Genomic DNA, 20,504 nt, shown 5'->3' with positions numbered 1-20,504 from the left:
CACAAGTTAACCTATATTATTAGCTTTTAATAACAGTGATAGGAGGCTGGGATAGGAAAACAAAAGTTTAAAGAGGGTCTTAAAAATTATTTTTTAAGCGCACCTGTCAGCAGGATTGTGCTCAGTAAACTACATAAACTGTCAGGTGGGCGACATTACACTGATTAATGTGATACCATGGTTGATGAAATCCGTCCTGTGGTTCTTGTGTAATCTTTACTCTCAGTTTGGAGATAATGATATGCTCGTGCTTCGGGGCGGTGCTCTATCTGGTGATTTGCTTACATATTCATCTGTATGCTCTTATGACAGCTCACTGATCGTTCACTGACCTGCCTCCTATTTTACCTAGCCCTGCATTAGTAGACGCATTATGTAAAATAGGAGAAAGGTCAGTGAACGATCAGTGAGCTGTCATAAGAGCATACAGATGAATATGTAAGCAGAGCATCAGATAGAGCGCCTCCCACAGACCGCTCTGGAGCACGAGCATATCATTATCTCCAAACTGAAATTAAAGATTACACAAAAACCACAGGACGGATTTCATCAACCAAGGTATCATTTTAATCCGTGCAATGTCACCCACCTGACAGTGTATGTAGTTTACTGAGCACAATCCTGCTGACAGGTGCGCTTTAAGAAGAAAAGCTCACAACCAACAAATGAATGATTATTAACAAACAAAACAGCTATAATAAGTTCAGGAGGTCTGGCTCTCGGCACCACAGAGAAACATCTGTGTAAAGGGCCGTGGTGCTCATGGGAGCAAAGCAACCTCTTTAAGCTGTTCATACTACCCCATGTTGCACTTTTACTAGTCACCATGCAATATTTTATAGCGTTATCCCACTTAAATGAATGTTACAATGCTACAAAGCATGGTGCAGGCAAGTGTGATCCAGTCTACAAACACATTGAAGAGGCAGCAATACTCGCACAAATGCCACAGCTCCTTCTAATCGGTGATGAACAGGGTCCAAAAGTAGACCATCGGTCTCTTACTAAAAACAAGCAATATTATAAGAACAATCAATTTTAAAATGCTGGATAAACACCCTCTAGGTATTGTTGCATTTTTTATATTTGAGTACTATTGATAAATAGGGACAGGACAAAAATTATAAAAAATAAAATAATAATATATTATAATAAATAAAATATCAGCTTGGATTTTCAAATTATGTTCATTACAAAGCTGGCATGAATAGTTCATAGTTACCAGTAAATAATTGAACAGGCTTCATTCAGATTTTATGTAAGGAGTAATGTAATTTCACGGATGATAATCACAGTCGGGCTGCCCTCAACATTTTCTATCGAGTATTCTTTACTAATATTAGAAGTTTCACAAACTAATGATGTATGGTTTGATACAATGTTTGTTTCCTACTGTCATCTTCCTGTCTCTTTTGACGCTATGTTCCAGGATTATAAATATGATCTCCGGAAAAACTGAATATAACTCTAAATTTTAATATTGAAAGGTATGACAAGCCATTTTGAAATGGCTGAATTCATTATTTGATGACCTTTCTGGAAGAATACAAGGCAGGAAACTCAAGGGAATCGCTCATTGTGAATTAACATTTGAAAACGCTAGGCGGCCATTTATGAGTAATACATGCAGCTCAACAACAAAATGCCATTTCTAGCACATCTCTCACTTACAGCTGACAGTATAATAAGGCTGGCTTTAAAGGATTTCAGGAAATACAGAACAATGTAAAGATCACAAATTAAATAGACAGATAAACTGACCGTTCGATAAGCAGCTTTGGTACAGAAAATGAGATTTTTGCTATGGCCAGTAAGAACATAATCTGTTGTCTATAGCCACTCATATCCATGTAATCTTGGGAGAGACAGGAATAAACAAGCTGAATTTAGACAGTGCATCAAGAAGTGACGCATCTCTCCTCTATTTCTATAGAAAGAGTGCACGGATTCAAATGTTGATGCTCGGCCATAGTGAGAACAGTACTGTATGTTAATGGTCAGCTTAAGAGTACCATGTCAACTGTGGCGCATAACATTTGTGTAATTTTTCTTTATAATTTTTGTTGGTGTTTTTATTGGTTTTATATAATATAGGGAATATATGCAGTGGGGAAAATAATTATTGCATACACTGCCGATTTTGCAAGTTTTCCCACCTACAAAGAATGCAGAGGTCTGTAATTTTTATTGTAGGTACACTTCAACTGGGAGAGACAGAATCTAAAAATAAAAACCATAAAATCACATTGTATGATTTTAAAATATTTAAATTGCATTTTATTGCATTAAATAAGTATTTGATACAACAGAAAAACAGAACTTAATATTTGGTACAGAAACCTTTGTTTGCAGTTACAGGATTTTTTTAAAGATTCTGTCTCTCACAGCTGAAGTGTACCTACGATAAAAATTACAGACCTCTCCATTCTTTGTAGGTGGGAAAACTTGCAAAAATCAGCAGTGTATCAAATACTTAATTTCTCCACTGTAAGTCTATTAACACCAACGCTCGGAATACATCAAATATCACAAATATTTATTCACATTAAGGACTTTTAGGGTTACAAGATCAGCAAGTTTCATTTTAGCATAATATATGAACAGCTGTAATGTGCAGGCTCGAACTTCTTTCAAGGACTCAGAATTGGTGGGTGGTATAATATATCTTAAAAGATACACTTCTAGATTATAAAAAAAAATGAGGAATATTCATCCGGCCCTTTGGCTGTTCCAGTCCGGCTTGTGGGCTGAAAATACTGGCACATTGACAGCATGGTGCGGCCACTCTCCCCCGCCCGGCGTCCCGATATCTCCGCTATCTGCATCCTCAGGATGCAAATAGCGGTAAATATAATGGTGGAGGAGGGAGCCTCCGGCTTCTTCCACCCTTCAGCATGTGCGACTGAGACAGCAGACGTCACTATATTGTGACTGCTGTGCGAAGCAACAATGCACACAGCTAAGAGCAGAGCGCCAGTTAAAGGAGGGCTATGTGAGGGCTCATGCTGTGTATAGGGAGGCTATTTGGGGCTCATGCTATAGATATGAGGGCTATCTGGGGTATCATACTGTATATAACGTGGCTACTTTGGGGTTCATACTGTACATGGGAAGCTATGTGGGGGCTCATACTGAATATAGGGGTCTGTATGAGGTCTCATACAGTTTATAGGAGCGCTGTGTAGTGGCTCATTCTGTATCTAAGGGGACTGTTTGGGGGCTCAGTGCACATATTGAATATAGGGGTCTGTGTGAGGGCTCATACAGTTTATAGTAAGGCTGTTTAGTGGCTCACTCTGTATATAGGGGGATTATTTGGGGGCTCATACTGTATACAGAGCGGCTGTGTGGTGACTCATACTTTATATAGGGTCTATGTAGGGACTCATAGCGTATATAGGGGGCTATGTGAGGGCTCATATTGTATATAGGGGGTTATTTGGGGGCTACTATTGTATATAGGGGGCCTATTTAGAGGCTCACTCTATATAGTGGTACTGGGTTGATTTTCATACTGTATATAGGGGGACTGTGTGAGGGCTCATACTGTATATAGGGGGTGTCAGCATACTTATGTGATACAATATTAATATAAAATAATTAATTATAATTAATATGTAAATATTGAGCAGAATTAATTTCAGCCTATTGGTTCGGCCACCCACAACAGTCATGGTCTCTCATGGGGTCCCTCAGTAAAAATCAATTGCCCACCCCTGCACTATATGGTTGCTAGATAACCTAAGATTTAGTAAAGTTTAATGTGAGTGTCGGCCTTTACAGTGGCTGCTAACATCAATCACAACAATGTCTAAAGAAATGGCAAATGCACCAGATAGTGATAAACGCAGAGTGAGAAATGGATGCAAGCATGAGGGTATAAGGGAAATTAAAATATTAATCTTGTTTTCTTAAGTAAAAAGCCCGGATCCAAGCAAAATCATGCACTCAGGCAACATAGCTAAGAGGTGGTAAAGAACAACCCTTTATAGAAAGTTTTTATTTCACTGACACTTTCTTCAGAAATGAAGAAGCACACAAGCACACACATGAAAAAGCAACAGCTTTGTTTTATTAGAAATTGCTACTAACATTAACACAATGACAAGTAAACTGTCCTTCTATATTCTTCATTGATGCATAATATCTGATGACCGTGGACAGTAAAGTTCTAAAAAACAAATCTTATAAAACTTTATTAATCCTTACTCCTTAGCGAGCTGGACACTGGATGGTTTGGCTCCTATTGGAATCCCATGCTTGTGTAAGGAGTTAATCAAGATTTCCCGCATTTCTTGGTTGTAGGAATCAAAATCAAAGACATTGCGAACAACATTTGCCAGCCCCTCATTAGGAAATTTCTGGTTGGGGATAAACATGAAGAGAAACATAATATACATTAGATATATATAAGAATATGCAAAATATTCATTATACATGTATTTTTGCAATTCCACCGTGCAATGAGCAGCACAGAGACTGGTAAAGCTGAATGAGCAACAACTCCGCTAATAAGGGTAACCTCAATTATCAATCGGAAGGTAGTAGCAAGAGGTTAAAATATCAATGTTTTATTTGTTTATAGTAAAAACATATAGAATTAACACCCAAAGTGCACTGTGCATATAAAACCACAGATATACATAAATCTATGCAACCTGATTTAGCAGACAAAAATTTCTCCGGGAATCGCTCTTTTTCAAATCCAAATTAAACTGACTGCACAATTATCCTATTAGCATACCCTGTTTTTACGTCACACATGGGGCTCAGAGGGCTTATTAATAATCACTCAGTTATTTTGCCACAACTCCAGCACTTATATTAGGGAGGTCCTTTTTTTTCCTATTTCAATCAGAAAACATTCTCATTGCCCCATTCATACAGGTTACCGGAGTGAATAAATATCATACCGCCCTTAAGTCAGAGTTATCCGAATGGACAGAATGAGTCTCTGAAGCATAAGAATACCTGAGCTTCAAGTCTCATATTGTCAATACAATGCCAAAACTTTTGTATATATAAACAATTTTTGAAATCATGCTGCTTATCAATCCATGTTAGTAGTCCACAGATTTCTACAAAGTTAAATTGTTGGCATAATTATTGGACCATTACCACCAATTTTCTATACTAGAGGGCAGACTTGGGCTCAAGCATGGTGGAACCAACACTGACACCAATGAAGGAGACTTCTTGACAGATAAGTCTGCCCATTCGGATAACTCTGACTTAAGGGCGGTATGATATTTATTCACTCCGGTCACATGTACGAATGGGACAATGAGAGTGTTTTCTGATTGAAATAGGAAAAAGAAGGACCTCCCTAATATAAGTGCTCGAGTTGTGGCAAAATAACTGAGTGATTATTAATAAGCCCTCTGAGCCCCCTGTGTGAAGTAAAAAAGGGTATGCTAATAGGATAATTGTGCAGTCAGTTTAATTTGGATTTGAAAAAGAGCGATTCCCGGAGAAATTTTTGTCTGCTAAATCAGGTTGCATAGATGCTAATTCTATATGTTTTTACTATAAACAGATAAAACATTGATATTTTAACCTCTTGTTACTACCTTCCTAAAGCTGAATGAGGTAGTGAGGCAACAGTGCTCTGTGAAAACTCACATTATGCGCCTTTTGAAGAAGCCCTCTCATCAAATTCTTTATCCTCTTAATATATTGTAATCATCATATTATATAGCACTGTGTACTTACAATTGCTCATGTTCCCTTTCTACCCAGTTAATTCTCCTCTTTTCTCTGCTCTATGTAGAAACAGGAAGTCTCTTGTCCCTGCATAAATCATCTCCCTCTTCAACTCCTGACCCAGCTGCTTCCTTCTCCCCCATCAGGGACTTTTGCAGTGACTGATGATTCCTGCAGATAAAAAAGACTTCCTGTCTCTACATAGAGCTTAGAGGGAATTCAGCTAGTCAGTTTTTAATCACATGATGTCATAAACCTAATGGAAAAGAGAAGAATTAACTGGGTAGAAAGGCAAAATAAATAATTGTAAGTACACACTGCTATATGATGACTGCAATATATTAAGAGGATGAAAATTTTGATGGGAGATTTTCCTTAAGTATATTTCATTTTCTCCTATAAAATCCAATCATAAAAATGTAAAGGACAAAGTAAAGCTACATGGTGCACATACAAAGTCATGTCAGTTACTAATTGTATGAAGTAATGTAATAGAGGGGATTAATAGAGGTGAAATAAAGCACAAGTAGTAAGGGATCAGGAGCAGTACATAGTGACGTGATGCCGCGTCCAGCTACCGGCTGCAACACACCGGTATAACATTATTTCATAAACTTACAGCAAGCCTCCTCCAATCATTAATTAAACTATGGATATGAACTCATCAAGTCACTGCTGGGCTTGTGCTTAGTCATAGAAGAAATCATGAGCACAGAAAACAGCAGTTTTACGTATGGATGGAGGGATGATAACAACCCAAGCTTCTGTGGGGGTCTGAAATACAATTCCTGACACAACTTTATGCCATAGATGTTGCTCTTATAGATGTGGGTCTTACCCGTTGGATGAACACTGATCAGTAGCATGGAGTCCTTTGATCTGTGTTCTCTAATATGTGGTACAAGCAGCATGTGCAAAAATAGCTACCTCTCTATTGGGAGTGGCAAATAAACTGTCTTTAGGCCAAGTTCACACGTTCAGTATTTTACCTCAGTATTTGTAAGCAAAAACCAGGAGTGGGTGATAAATACAGAAGTGGTGACGTGTTTCTATTATATTTTTCCTCTGATTGTTTCACTCCTGGTTTTGGATTACAAATACTGATATAAAGTACTGACCAAATACTGAATGTGTGAACATAGCCTTAGAGGCACTTTCTGAATAATGCCAATTTTCAGCATGTGACGTATAAAAAAAAAGAAAGGTGATTTAGCCTTTATTTCTACTCAGGCCAAAAAGAAACTTAATTTGCATGCTGCACACTTCCATTAGCTCCATCAGAAAGTTTAAAAAGCTATCTTCCCTTGAACATACACACAGAAACACAAACATTATCTACAGTGGGTACGTAGAGTATTCAGACCCCTCTAAATTTTTCACTCTGTTTCATTACAGCCATTTGGTAAATTCTAAAAAGTTCATTTTTTTCTCTTTAAAGTACACTCCGCACCCCACCTTGACTGAAAAAAAACAGAAATGTAGAAATTTTTACAAATTTATTAAAAAAGAAAAACTGAAATATCACATGGTCATAAGTATTCAGACCCTTTGCTCAGTATTGAGTAGAAGCACCCTTTTGAGCTACTACAGCCATGAGTCTTCTTGGGAATGATGCAAAAAGTTTTTTCACACCTGGATTTGGGGATCCTCTGCCATTCTTCCCCAAATTCAGGTGTGAAAAACTTGTTGCATCATTTCCAAGAAGACTCATGGCTGTACTAGCTCAAAAGGGAGCTTCTACTCAATACTGAGCAAAGGGTCTGAATACTTATGACCATGTGATATTTCAGTTTTTCTTTTTTAATAAATTTGTAAAAATTTCTACATTTCTGTTTTTTTTCAGTCAAGATGGGGTGCAGAGTGTACTTTAATGAGAGAAAAATGAACTTTTTAGAATTTACCAAATGGCTGTAATGAAACAAAGAGTGAAAAATGTAAAGGGGTCTGAATACTTTCCGTACCCACTGTATTTTCTTGATAGAATAAAAACTAAATGTAGAGATAATGCTAAGATGTAATTTATGTCGATCGAGCAGGCAACAACAGCCCATTAATTGCAAGAATTAGATTACTGCTGGAGACAATAATCCACAGAGACAACAATTAGTCCAGTTTATTGATGAAAGGTGACATGTTTCTATCTTTCATTAATCTAGATTTTCACATTTTAGGCTATATTAAAAGGAAATCAATATAAGTGTTTAGTCTATGCATCTTAAATGTGGCTTAATACATAAGAGTTGCAGGGTACATTTAACATATATTAGTAGTTTTTTTTCTCTATGTGAAAAGATGAAACCAAGACTAGATACAATAAAATATGATTTACTTGATATTAGCTGCTGTTGTTCAGTCTTTTTTTGTAGCTGAATAAAAAAATCACATTACCTTAAAGTAGAAACACAAAAAACTCCAAGTTCAGAAGTTTTTCATCTCTCTTAGGGCGCGTGCAGACTACCGTATTATTGCTCAGAGTATGATCCAAGAAAACATCGGATCAAACTCGGACCAATGTTAGTCTGTCCAATGAAAAAATCGCAACATGCCAGAGTTGGATCCGATTGGATCACACTTAGCCATGCAAGTCAATGAGTCTGTGGAAAACACTGGACTGCACTCGCATGACATCTGAGTGGAGTCCGATTTTCATGGACTAACATAATGGAGACATTTTTTTGCCATCTTCTCCTCATCCGAGAGTATCGAAGCCCACTATGATCACACACTGATCAGAGAGTGTGATTTGCATACTCTTCACGATTCTCTCGGATGAGAGAATATACGTTGGTGTGTCCATAGCCAAAGGTGTAGTCTTGTCCAATGCAGTTAAAACTTATGTTTCATATGTGAAGGATATAGTCATACATCATTATAATTCATGTTTTGGAATGGTGTATAGGCCTGAATACTAAAATCTACATTTACCTCCAGGTGTTTCACAATATTAACAACTTCTCTGGTGGAATACGGGTAGGAGATAAATCCTTGGTCTGCCATACTTCTAAGCTCTCCAAAGGCAGCTACAAGTTTCTGTAATATGGCATCAGGCACATTGGGCCCATATTGTCTTAACATGGCAAGTTCAGACTGGGGCACGGGATTATCCACTGCATGGCAACTGAAGATATCCCCTGCAAGAGAAGACCTGTTACACCGTCTCACAGGACACACATAGGGCTGATATACTAAGCTGTATGTGCTATAAACCTGAACCTCACTTGTTCCACATTTATAATATCCTTTATACAAGCTTTCTGATTTGCTGGGAAAAGAGGTGTAGCCCAAAGGCAATGGGGCGTGGTTTGATATGAAAGAGGGTGTATCCTAAATTGGGATCCCAAGTGTTCAAATTGCATCAAAGTTTGATTACTGAATCAAATTAAGACAACTAATAGTGTAGACAAGACAAATTAGACATCTAGTAAGAGAAACTTTGATAAATTTGGTGCATTTTAAGGAAAAATAGAAAAAAAAATGGCTTAATTGGCTATAACAATAGATCAGACATAAAATTATGAATATTGCTTGTAATCCATAATGATGCTATGGCAGGGCAGAATAAAGTAGTGCAAAACACCTTATCTGACACCTCTCTGACACTTAAAGGGATTGGCCACATCTGGACCACGTCTTTTAAATGAAGCCAACGTGCTTAATTTAAAAAATAAAAAGAGCATACTTACTTCCCAGAACAGTACCGCTCCCCTGCTCCAAGACCTGCGTCCCTGACAATCTTATCACATTGTTTATGTCACATGTGGGTTGCTGCTGTTCAACATACACCGATAGGCTGCAGCGTTTACGTGACACATGCAATGTCACAAGATCCAGTGCAGTAGGTAACTATTATTATTTTTATTCTACACATTGGGGACAAATCAAATGGCTTGTCCAGAATTGGACGACTTGTTTAAGGCCCCCATACACATCTGACAAAAATCAGCCGAACCCATTGATCTTGCCTGAATCCGCTGACTTTCTAATATGTATGGGGGCTTCCAATTTTCCCTAGACAAATGATGTTACACACTGTACTTTATGTTGGGGTAAATGTAGGTCGAAATGTTATTGTTTTTATAAAAAATAACTGAAATTTGCTGAAAATTTTTAGAAATTAGCAAATTTTCAAACTTTGAATGCTTATATCCTTAAACCAGGCATTCAGACCACAAAAAATAGTTAAAAACTAACATTTCCAAATTGTCTACTTTAGGCTGTGCGCCCACTATGCGTTTTTTAAGCGTTTCCGCAGCTTGGTAGAAGGTCTGCCATGTTCCCCAATGATAATCCGCATGTGCTGTGCACATGCTGCGGAAATTTCCGCTGCGGATTATCATTGCGGAAAAATTCGCTGCATTACCAATTATTTTGCGGAATCGCTGCGTTTTCGCCGCTATTGACTTGCATTGAATCGCATAATATCCGAATCACTACATCTGCACATGCAGATATCATGCGGTTCAATGTGCGGATGGTACCCGGGTTTGGAGAAGAGGAGACTCTCCTCCGGACCCGGGTACCATTTGCTGTTAAAATGTTAAAAATTCAAATTAACACAGAATTTGAAAAAATGTAAATACCATTTCAAAAATGACACTCCTCGAATGATTCCCAACTACTTCAGGAAAACTGTTAACCCTTCATGTGCTACACAGCAATTAAAGCAAAGTAAAAATAATTTTCCACTAAAATATTACCTTAGCTCCAAATTTTTCATTTTCACAAGAGGTAATAAGAGAAATTGGACCCCACAATTTATTAAGCAATTTCGCCCAATTGTGGATATCTCCCAAATTAGATTAAAAAAAATTGTTGTTTGGGCACATGGCATGGCTCAGAAAGATAGAAGCACTATTTGATTTTTGAAGCACAAATTTGGCTGGAACAGATTAAAGCCATGTCTCATTCATTCATCAGTGCCGTAAAAAAAAAGTGCTGAGGAATAAGGCCCCTAATGACCATCGTTAAAAAAGTTTATCGGTGGTCGTTAAGGGGTTACACTATCGATTGATGGTTATTTGATTAGCAAAATAAGGATGATACATGCCAAATATGCTCTTTATGGCCACCAATAGCCAAGATTAAGGTACAGTATATGTAGCCTAAAGCAGAGAAGCTAGAAGCAGTAATAAACTGCCTTTGTCTTCTCACCAGGGTCCCCGGTTGTCTCTGACAACTGGTGACCCCATCTGCTCCTGCTATAGACATCACTGCAGACTCGCAACCTCAAGTGCCCGTTTTCATCAAACAGTAATGGGTTAATGAATATATTTGTTAGGATACAAAACATGAAAAATAGGTTTTATAATGAGAAAAGATGTATCTAGCAGCAATACTACTTACCCAATGCACCAAAAAAATCATTTCCCAAGAATGGAAACCCGGGTCTATTGGCCAAGACTATCATTCTGAAATCAGGGTGAATAGCAATCACATTATCTCTTTTTATGCATTCTGATAAATCTGGAAAAAAGTAAAACAGATTGTATGGTATTCAAATTTTGAGTGAAAAAAGGTGATAAATCAGACTACAAAACCAGCTAAAATATATGTTGTTAAACTATACTGCTCCAAAAGTGAAGGGAACACTGAAATCTCACATTGGACCTTGATGAACCAAAGATTTAGCTGAAAATCTTTACTGATCTAAATTGTGTATATCATTGAGAAGAAAATAATGTGTCAAAGGAAACCAAAATCATCAGTCAAATAACCCCAAAAATCAATATGAAAAATTTAAATCACAGGCAGATCCAATCTGTATGAATTTCATCACGGAAACTCATAATGTGACTCAGTAGTGTGTACTGCACCATGTGCCCTTATGCACTATAGACAATGTCTGGCCAAGCTCCTGATGAGACGGTGGATGGTGTCATGAGTTCTCCCCCACACCTGAATAGGGCTTTACGGAGATCCTGCACTGTTTGTGAACTACTTGGTAGTGTCAGATGAATGGGTACATAATATCTTAAAGGTTTACAATTGGATTCAAGTCTGGGGAATGTGAAGGCCAGCAAAAGATATCAATGCCTTCGTCATCCAGGAACTGCCTACACACTCTTGCCACATTAGGTCGGGCATTGTCCTGCACCATGAGGGCCCACTGCACCAGGGTAAGTTCTGACAATGGCTCTGAGGGCTTATTTCTGGAACATAACAGCAGTAGGTTAATGTTGGATATCATGTGGAGGTTTGTGCAATCTTCTAAGGATATGCCCCCCGAAACCATCAGTGTCCCACCACTAGCCTGGTCATGCTGGATGATATTGCAAGCAGCATGACCTTCACCATGGCATCTTCAGACTCTTAAGTCTTCCACATATGCTAAGTGTGAACATGCTGTTATCAGAGAAGAGAAGGGGACACCAACAGTGGACATGCCATTTCTGGTGCTCTCTGGTGAATGCCAATTTAGCTGCACAGTGCCGATTCCTGAGCTGATCCCATTACAGGACATTGGACCATCGTGTCATGTTCCATGAATCTGTTTCTGACAGATTCATCAGAATTATGCACATCGGTAGCCCTCTAGAGCTCATTTTGTAGGGATCGGATCGTGCTCCTCCTGTTCCTCCCTCTTGCTGTTTTTTCTCCAGTGGACCAGATGTCACTTTCAATGGTACCAAACCAGGTTATTCTTCCTAACTGGACAGATTCATATACCTGACATTTTATTGACTTGGGGTTATTCTAAAATGCTTAAGTGTTCCTTTGCGACCTCTTATGCATCTTGGACTTTTCAATCAGCTGAGGGTGCTGGGAATCGGACCCCCATAGATCTGATTATGATTATCTAGCCAAAAGAGAAGACCTCAATTTTGAAGTACTGGAAAACCCCTTTACGTAGAGTAGATATCAGCAGAGGATGAGGAGCTGACAATTTCAGAAAAGTATTCTTATAATAAAATATTGTGAACTTGCAGCAGATTTGATGTGGATTTCAGCATTTTGAATGTAATTTGCTATGTGAAATTTGCATTCACTAAAATGCCACAGGATTCAGTAAATCACTTACTTTCTGACTTTGTCACCGAATTTGTGTTTTATACCAGGGAGATTACAGTGAAATAGCTCTCCAGAGTAAAACCATCTTGTCTCCAGCTTTAGCTTGTACATTTCTAAGCACTACATCTGCTACTGTTGATGTTTACTCCATGACATGTAGCATTAGATGTACTTTTACTACTATATAGTAATCCTGGGATTTTCCATTAATTAATTCTCCTGCACTATATAAGGATTACCATGGAAAAGTGGACATCTATCACAAGGCTGAAAAATAGAGACAAGTGCAATATATTGTGGCTTCTACTGTGATAACGCAAGGAGAATAGCGTGCTTCTGCTAATATAAATCACTACGACTGATGAGCCCTTCATATTGTACAGGTGTAACTAAGAAAGTCACTACAAACAGAAGAAAAAGACACTAAAACAAGTTTAGGATCAGCAACACTCAGTGATCAGACGATGAAACGAAGAAAAATGTAGTTACCATGGCAAAAATAATAAGTATGGCTAAGATTCAGCATCCAGCAAGATACCGAAAATACATACACCAACACAAATGTACATAAGCACAAAGACACAGTGTAATCAGAGAAGACCTGTCACCGGCAGCACAGGTTGATGCATTGTCCTGGAACAATAATGTTCTCAGAGACATCAGGATTAGGCTGCAGATTTCTGATGTGATAATGAGGCATATCTTGATATCTGCGATTCGATGTCTTATTCCTGACAAATTCACATTTTTCTTAATGCTGTTTAGATCTACAGTGGCATGTAAAAGTATGAGCACCCCTGGTCAAAATTACTATTTTATTGTGAACAGTTAAGCAAGCTGAAGATTAAATGACCTCTAAAGTGGGAGGAGGCCTGACAGGAAGTGGTGGAGGCGGAGCCTGCCGTGTGCTGCAAGAGTTGTGCTGTGTGTGGAGAGAGCTCCTGGGAAGGGAGGAGAGCCAGGCGGAGGTGACCGAGCGGACCGGGAGGACCAGTAGGAGGCGACCGGAGGGACGAGCGCAAGAGAGCGCTGTGGCAGCGTGCAGTGCCGGCCAGCGGAGGGTGCCAGGTGGTGGTGACCAGGAGGTGATCAGGAGGACCGGTAAGAGGCGACCGGAGGGACAAGCGCGCTGTGATAGCGTGCAGCGTCCCTAGAGGAGGTGAGTGAGGGGCAGGAGGCCGCGATAAGCGGCCCTACTGAACCCAAGTGTGTACTGTACTGTATTGTATTTGTATCTGTATTGTAACTGCATTGTATTACCTAGTCCATATTTAATTGATTACCCCCCCGTCCATATTTAAATTGATTCCCCTGAACACCCCCGTCCATATTTAACTGATCCCTCTGACCACATTAAATTGACCCCCCCGTCCTCATTTAATTGATCCCCGACCACCCCCCGTCCATATTAAAGTGATCCCCCTGACCACATTTAAATGATTGACCCCCCCAGCCCATAATTGATTGATCCCCCTTGTCCTATTTAATAGATTCCCCTTGTCCACTTTTACTCATCCCCAGTCCCTATTTATTTGCCTTATCCCCCACCATATTTAATTAACCCCTGTCCATAATTAATTAATTGATTGATTCCCCAGACCACAATTAATTATTTCCCCAGTCCATATTTATTGATATTATTGATACTTATTGATCCCCAGTCCTTAGTTAATTGACCCACAGTCCATACCTATTTATTTGCTTTACCCCCCATCCTATTTAATTAAACCCCCTGTCCATAATTAATTGATTGATTCCCTAGTCCACAATTATTTCCCCAGTCCATACTTATTGATCCCAGTCCATAGTTAATTGACACACCGTCCATACTTAATTAATCCACCTGACCCACTCAGCTGATCCCCCGTCCATACTTAATTGATACTTAATTGATCCCCCGTCCATACTTAACTGATCCCGCGCCGATATCTAATCGATACACTTACACATCCCTAATTGATCCCCGTCCATACACCTATATATAAATAATTGTGTTTTGTACTTGTACATATATACTGACTGTATCCCCATATTTAGAATGACGTCCATGTTGGCCGGAGCCGTGCAGTGTACATCTTGCACAATGTATGCATTCCCTGAGCTACCGCTCAGGGATCCATACTGCTGCGAGAGATGTGAGCATATCGTGCACTTGGAAGCCCAAATCCTGGATCTAAGTGCTCAGATAGCGGTACTGAGGAGCATAGACAACATGGAACGGAGTTTGCTGCTCACCGAGCAGACACTCAATGGGTCAACACTGGGGGTGGAGCTTAGTGGGGAAGCGCAGGCTGAACAGGCAGGGAGCTGGGTAACAGTTAGAAGGGATAGAGGGAAGAAGTATAGGAAGGCTGGTTCAGAACCGGCATTATTGGAGCAGGACAGATCCTCTGACCGCCGGGGGAGTGTATGCTCCAGTAATGAGGGGGAGGGGGGAAGTGTAGGGCAGGCTAGACAGGTCCTGGTAGTGGGTGACTCTATTATTAGGGGGACAGACAGGGCAATCTGTCACAAAGACCGGGATCGCCGAACGGTGTGCTGCCTCCCTGGCGCTCGAGTCCGGCACATCGCGGATCGGGTTGACAGGTTACTGGGTGGGGCTGGCGAAGACCCAGCGGTCATGGTCCACATTGGCACCAATGACAAAGTGAGTGGTAGATGGAGGGTCCTTAAAAATGATTTCAGGGATCTAGGTAGGAAGCTTAGGGCAAGGACCTCCAAGGTAGTTTTCTCAGAAATACTACCAATCCCGCAAGCCACACAGGAGCGCCAACGGGAGGTTAGGGAGGTGAATAAGTGGCTAAAGAGTTGGTGCAAGGCAGAAGGGTTTGGGTTCATGGAGAACTGGGCCGACTTCGCTGTCGGCTACAGGCTCTACCGTAGGGACGGGCTGCACCTCAATGGGGAGGGTGCAGCGGTGCTGGGGAAGAAGATGGCTAATAGGTTGGAGGAGTTTTTAAACTAGAGACGGGGGGGGGAAACCAAGGAAATAGGTGGGATGTGAGGCTAGCAAGGGGGAAGGGGAGAAGTGAATATAATGAGGGTGGAGAGGGGGGTGGGGATAGTACAGTTAGATCGTTAGAGAAGAATAGGATGCTAAATAACCCCAAAGTTTTATCTTGCATGCTGACCAACGCAAGAAGCCTGACCAATAAGGCGGATGAGCTGCGGGCGCTTATATCGGAGGAGAGGTATGACATCGTAGGTATAACAGAGACTTGGCTAGACGATAGCTACGACTGGGCGGTAAATTTAACAGATTATAGTTTATTTAGAAGGGACCGGAAACAGGGGAAGGGCGGAGGAGTCTGCTTATATGTAAAGTCACGTCTAAAGCCCAGACTAAGGGAAGATATAGGAGAGGGAGAAGAGGGGGTCGAGTCCATGTGGGTAGAGATAGAGGGGGCAAAAAATAATAATAAAATATTACTGGGGGTCTGCTATAAGCCACCCAATATAACAGAGGAGAATGAGAAACTGCTATTAGGACAAATAGACAAAGTAGCAAAACATAATGAGGTGATTGTAATGGGGGACTTCAACTACCCGGATATTGACTGGGAAACAGAAACCTGTAGATCGCAGAAAGGAAAAAGGTTCTTGACAAATATCAAGGATAATTATCTCTCCCAACTAGTGCAGGAACCAACGAGAGGGAAGGCAGTGTTGGACTTCATATTGACTAATAGGCCTGATAGAATAACTGAGGTACAGATAGGGGGGCACCTAGGTAATAGCGATCATAATATTATCAATTTCAAAATGCCCTTCAGTAGGGTTATCAATAAGGGAACAACTAAAACATTAAACTTTAGGAGGGCGAAGTTTGATCAGCTGAAAGAAAACCTTCAACTTATAGACTGGGACAAAGTTCTTAATCAAGGAAATACGAATAGTAAATGGGAAACCTTCAAAAGAATTCTGAATACTCAGTGCGAGAGGTATATACCGTATGGGAATAAAAGGGCCAGAAATAAGAGGAAACCAATATGGTTGAATAAGAACGTAAAAGAGGCGTTAAATAGCAAAAAAGAGGCATTCAAGAGATTAAAACAGGAAATCAGCAAGGAGGCACTAATGTGTTACAAGGAAAAAACGAGAACCTGCAAAAAACAAATAAAAATAGCAAAGGAGGAAACAGAGAGACGTATTGCTAGGGAAAGTAGATCAAATCCCAAACTGTTCTTTACGTATATAAATAGTAAAAGGATTAAATCGAATAATATTGGACCGATAAAAAGTGATGAAGGCAAAATCATAGAGAAAGATGAGGATAAAGCTAATCTATTAAATACATTTTTTTCGTCAACTTTCACAAAGGAAAAAGAACTAACAGGCGAAATGAGAAGTGACAAGCTTAATCCTCCACTAAGTATGACAAATCTAACCCAAGCTGGAGTACAGAAACGCCTCAGTAACATTAAAATAAACAAATCACCAGGACCTGATGGCATACACCCACGGGTACTAAGGGAACTAAGTAATGTGATAGACAGACCGTTATATCTTATATTTAAGGACTCTGTTGAGACTGGGTCTGTACCACTTGATTGGCGACAGGCGAATGTAGTGCCAATATTCAAAAAGGGAGCAAAAAGTAACACCGGAAACTATCGGCCGGTGAGTCTGACGTCCGTTGTGGGCAAAATTTTTGAAGGCTTTATTAATGAGGCAATCATGGAGCATCTTGATGCTAATAATCTATTAACCCCGAACCAACATGGATTCATGAGGAATCGCTCCTGCCAAACAAACCTGATTGACTTCTACGAGGAGGTTAGCTCTCGAGTAGATCAGGGGGAACCAGTGAATGTCGTGTATCTCGACTTCTCAAAAGCGTTCGATAGCGTGCCACATAATAGGTTGGTATACAAAATGAGAATGATGGGGCTGGGGGGAAATGTCTGCAAGTGGGTAGCTAACTGGCTAAAGGATAGAAGGCAGAGGGTGGTTATAAATGGAATATACTCAGATTGGGTAAGCGTCACTAGTGGGGTACCACAGGGGTCTGTACTAGGCCCAATGTTATTTAATATCTTTATTAACGACATAGTCAACGGGATAAATAGTAAAATATCAATATTTGCAGATGACACAAAGTTATGTAAAACAATTAATACAAAATAGGATAGTGAAGACCTACAGAGGGATTTGGATAAGCTGGGTAGGTGGAGCATTAAATGGCAAATGAGGTTTAACGAGGAGAAATGTAAGGTCATACATATGGGAAGGAAAAATGGAAGTCACCAGTACTCACTGAATGGGAAATCATTGGGGAATTCAGAGATGGAGAAGGACTTGGGCATCTTGATTGATAGCAAACTAAATTGGAGTGCCCAAAGTCAGGCGGCTGCTGTAAGGGCAAACAGGGTAATGGGATGTATCAGAAGAGGTATAGCTGCAAAGGATGAGAACATTGTTCTTCCACTGTACAAAGCACTGGTCAGACCACACTTGGAATACTGTGCTCAGTTATGGGCCCCAATATATAGAAAGGATATAAATGAGCTTGAAAAGGTACAAAGGAGGGCAACAAAATTAATAAGGGGAATGGAGGGACTGCAATACCCAGAGAGGTTGGCAAAACTAGGACTATTCAGCCTGGAAAAGAGAAGGTTGAGGGGGGACATAATAAATGTGTACAAATATGTTAGGGGACAGTATAGAGACCTTGCCCGGGATTTGTTCAAAAGGAGGGATATTACGGTAACAAGAGGGCATTCACTAAGACTGGAAGAGAAAAGGTTTCAGCACCAGCATAGGAAGGGGTTCTTTACGGTAAGAGCAGTGAGAATATGGAATTCACTGAGTGAGGAGACGGTAATGTCGGATTCACTAAACCAGTTCAAGCGGGGACTGGATGCTTTTCTAGATACCAGGCAGATTTCTGCATATACTTAAAAATAGAATAAAATAGTAGGTTGATACAGGGATTTATTCTGACTGCTGGTTTCAGAGTCGGGAGGGAATTTTTCCTCAGGTGAAGATTGGCTAAATCATTTGGGGTTTTTGCCCTCCTCTGGATCAACTTTAGCAATTACAGAACTAACAGGTCGAACTTGATGGACGCAAGTCTTTATTCGGCTTTACTAACTATGTAACTAAATGACCTAAAGTTAAAAAATATATATATATTGTCATTTTTTTCATTTGAAAAATGGGCTGATGCAAGTTTGGGCACCCTTGGAGATTTTTGTGCTCAGATAACTTTGATCAAGGTTTCAGACCTTAATTAGCCTGTTAGGGTTATGGCTTGTTCACTATCATCGTTAGGAAAGGCCATGTGATGCATATTTCCCAGCTTTATAAAAATCCAGCCTCCTCTAACCTTGTGTCAAAAACCAGCAGCCATAGGTTCTTCTAAGCAGCGGCCTAGCACTCTGAAAATGAAAATGGTGGAGGCCCATAAAGCAAGAGAAGGCTATAAGAAGATAGAAAAGTGTTTTCAAGTTGCCCTTTCCTCAGTTTAAAATGTAATTAAGAAATGTCAGTTAACAGGAACAGTGGAGGTCAAGATAAGGTCTTGGAAAGAAGCAAAATTTCAGTGAGAGCTGCTCGTAGGATTGCTAGAGAGGCAAATCAGAACCCCTGCCTGTCTGCAAAAGACCTTCAGAAAGATTTAGCAGACTCTGGAGTTGTGGTACATTGTTCTACTGTTCAGAGACATCTGCACAAATATGGCCTTCATGGAAGAGTCATCAGAAGAAAACTTCTCCAGTGTCATCACCATAAAATTCAGTATTCAGAAGTATGCAAAAGAACAGCTAAACAAGCCTGATGCATTTTGGAAGCAAGTCTTGTGGACCGATGAGGTTAAAATAGAACTCTTTGGACACAATGATCAAAGGTATGTGTGGACGAAAAAAGGCATAGAATTTCAGGAAAAGAACATCTCGCCAACCACTAAGCATGGGGATGAATAAATCATGCAGTGGCACGGGGTTTCACGGGTAGAGGAAAGAATGGATTCAATGAAATTTCAACAAATTCTTGATGCAATCATAAAAAGCTGTAAAAAAGCTGAAGTTGAAAAGAGTATGGCTTCTACAAATGGATAATGATCCTAAACACACGTCAAAATCCACAATAGACGATCTCAAAAGGTGCACACTCAAGCCAGTCTGGTGGTTGCTGCCAGCTCCGGAAGCGATGACTGCGGTGTCTTGATGTGACAAAACTAATGTCTGGAATCACAGGCTTCAGTCGTACTCGGACAACCTGATGGCATCCACATGAGCACCCTATGTTCAATCCATAGGGGTGACAGGAGGGGAGTATGTGTCCGTTTTTTATTTTATTGATTCATTATATAATGAATAAGTATCCTTTCAAGAATTACTATTTCATAAGTCACAAATGTCTAAAGAGTTAGTTTTCCTTTTTTTCTGTTTAAAATGTCTAAGCTTTTATGTATAACATTGGGAAAGGCATAACCTGTAGTAATTTATAATACAATGTACTTACTGGCCACAAGTCTCCTTCCATCTGATAGAATCATTTCACCACTTTCCACCAAGGTTTTCAGAATACACGTGACATTAGTGGGGGCCTTGTCTGCCTCATCTATTACCAGGATATGGCCCTTTTTAACAGCTTTTACCTAAATATAAAAAGTAAAGACAGTTGTTTCATTTATACTAATATTTAGTCCGTACACCTGCTGAAGAAATCCTTATACTGTATGTGGTCATTGGTGATGACAACAACTATATTTAGAGATGTGACAGGTGACATGACTCAGTGTGGGTTACTGATGTGACTGAGCGCTCAGTCATACATATGACACTTAATAC

The 20,504-nt window shown here is 39.9% G+C and overlaps 1 protein-coding gene across 1 annotated transcript in view; it reads right to left on the bottom strand.

The window, feature by feature from the left end:
• VWA8 (von Willebrand factor A domain containing 8) overlaps positions 1–20,504 on the bottom strand; it is a 524,780-nt gene that overhangs the window by 203,479 nt on the left and 300,797 nt on the right. The window contains exons 24-27 of the mRNA XM_073663915.1: positions 20,176–20,311; positions 11,047–11,166; positions 8,629–8,834; positions 4,210–4,361 (exon numbers count right to left, since the gene is read on the bottom strand). Coding sequence (XP_073520016.1) covers positions 4,210–4,361; positions 8,629–8,834; positions 11,047–11,166; positions 20,176–20,311 — 614 coding nt within the window. The remainder of the gene's footprint in view (positions 1–4,209; positions 4,362–8,628; positions 8,835–11,046; positions 11,167–20,175; positions 20,312–20,504) is intronic.

Source organism: Phyllobates terribilis, unplaced genomic scaffold (assembly GCF_046119375.1).
Source record: "Phyllobates terribilis strain yellow unplaced genomic scaffold, ASM4611937v1 Scaffold_2__4_contigs__length_985480577, whole genome shotgun sequence".
In the NCBI taxonomy this organism is placed as follows: domain Eukaryota; kingdom Metazoa; phylum Chordata; class Amphibia; order Anura; family Dendrobatidae; genus Phyllobates; species Phyllobates terribilis.
This window is presented reverse-complemented; position numbering and strand designations above follow the sequence as displayed.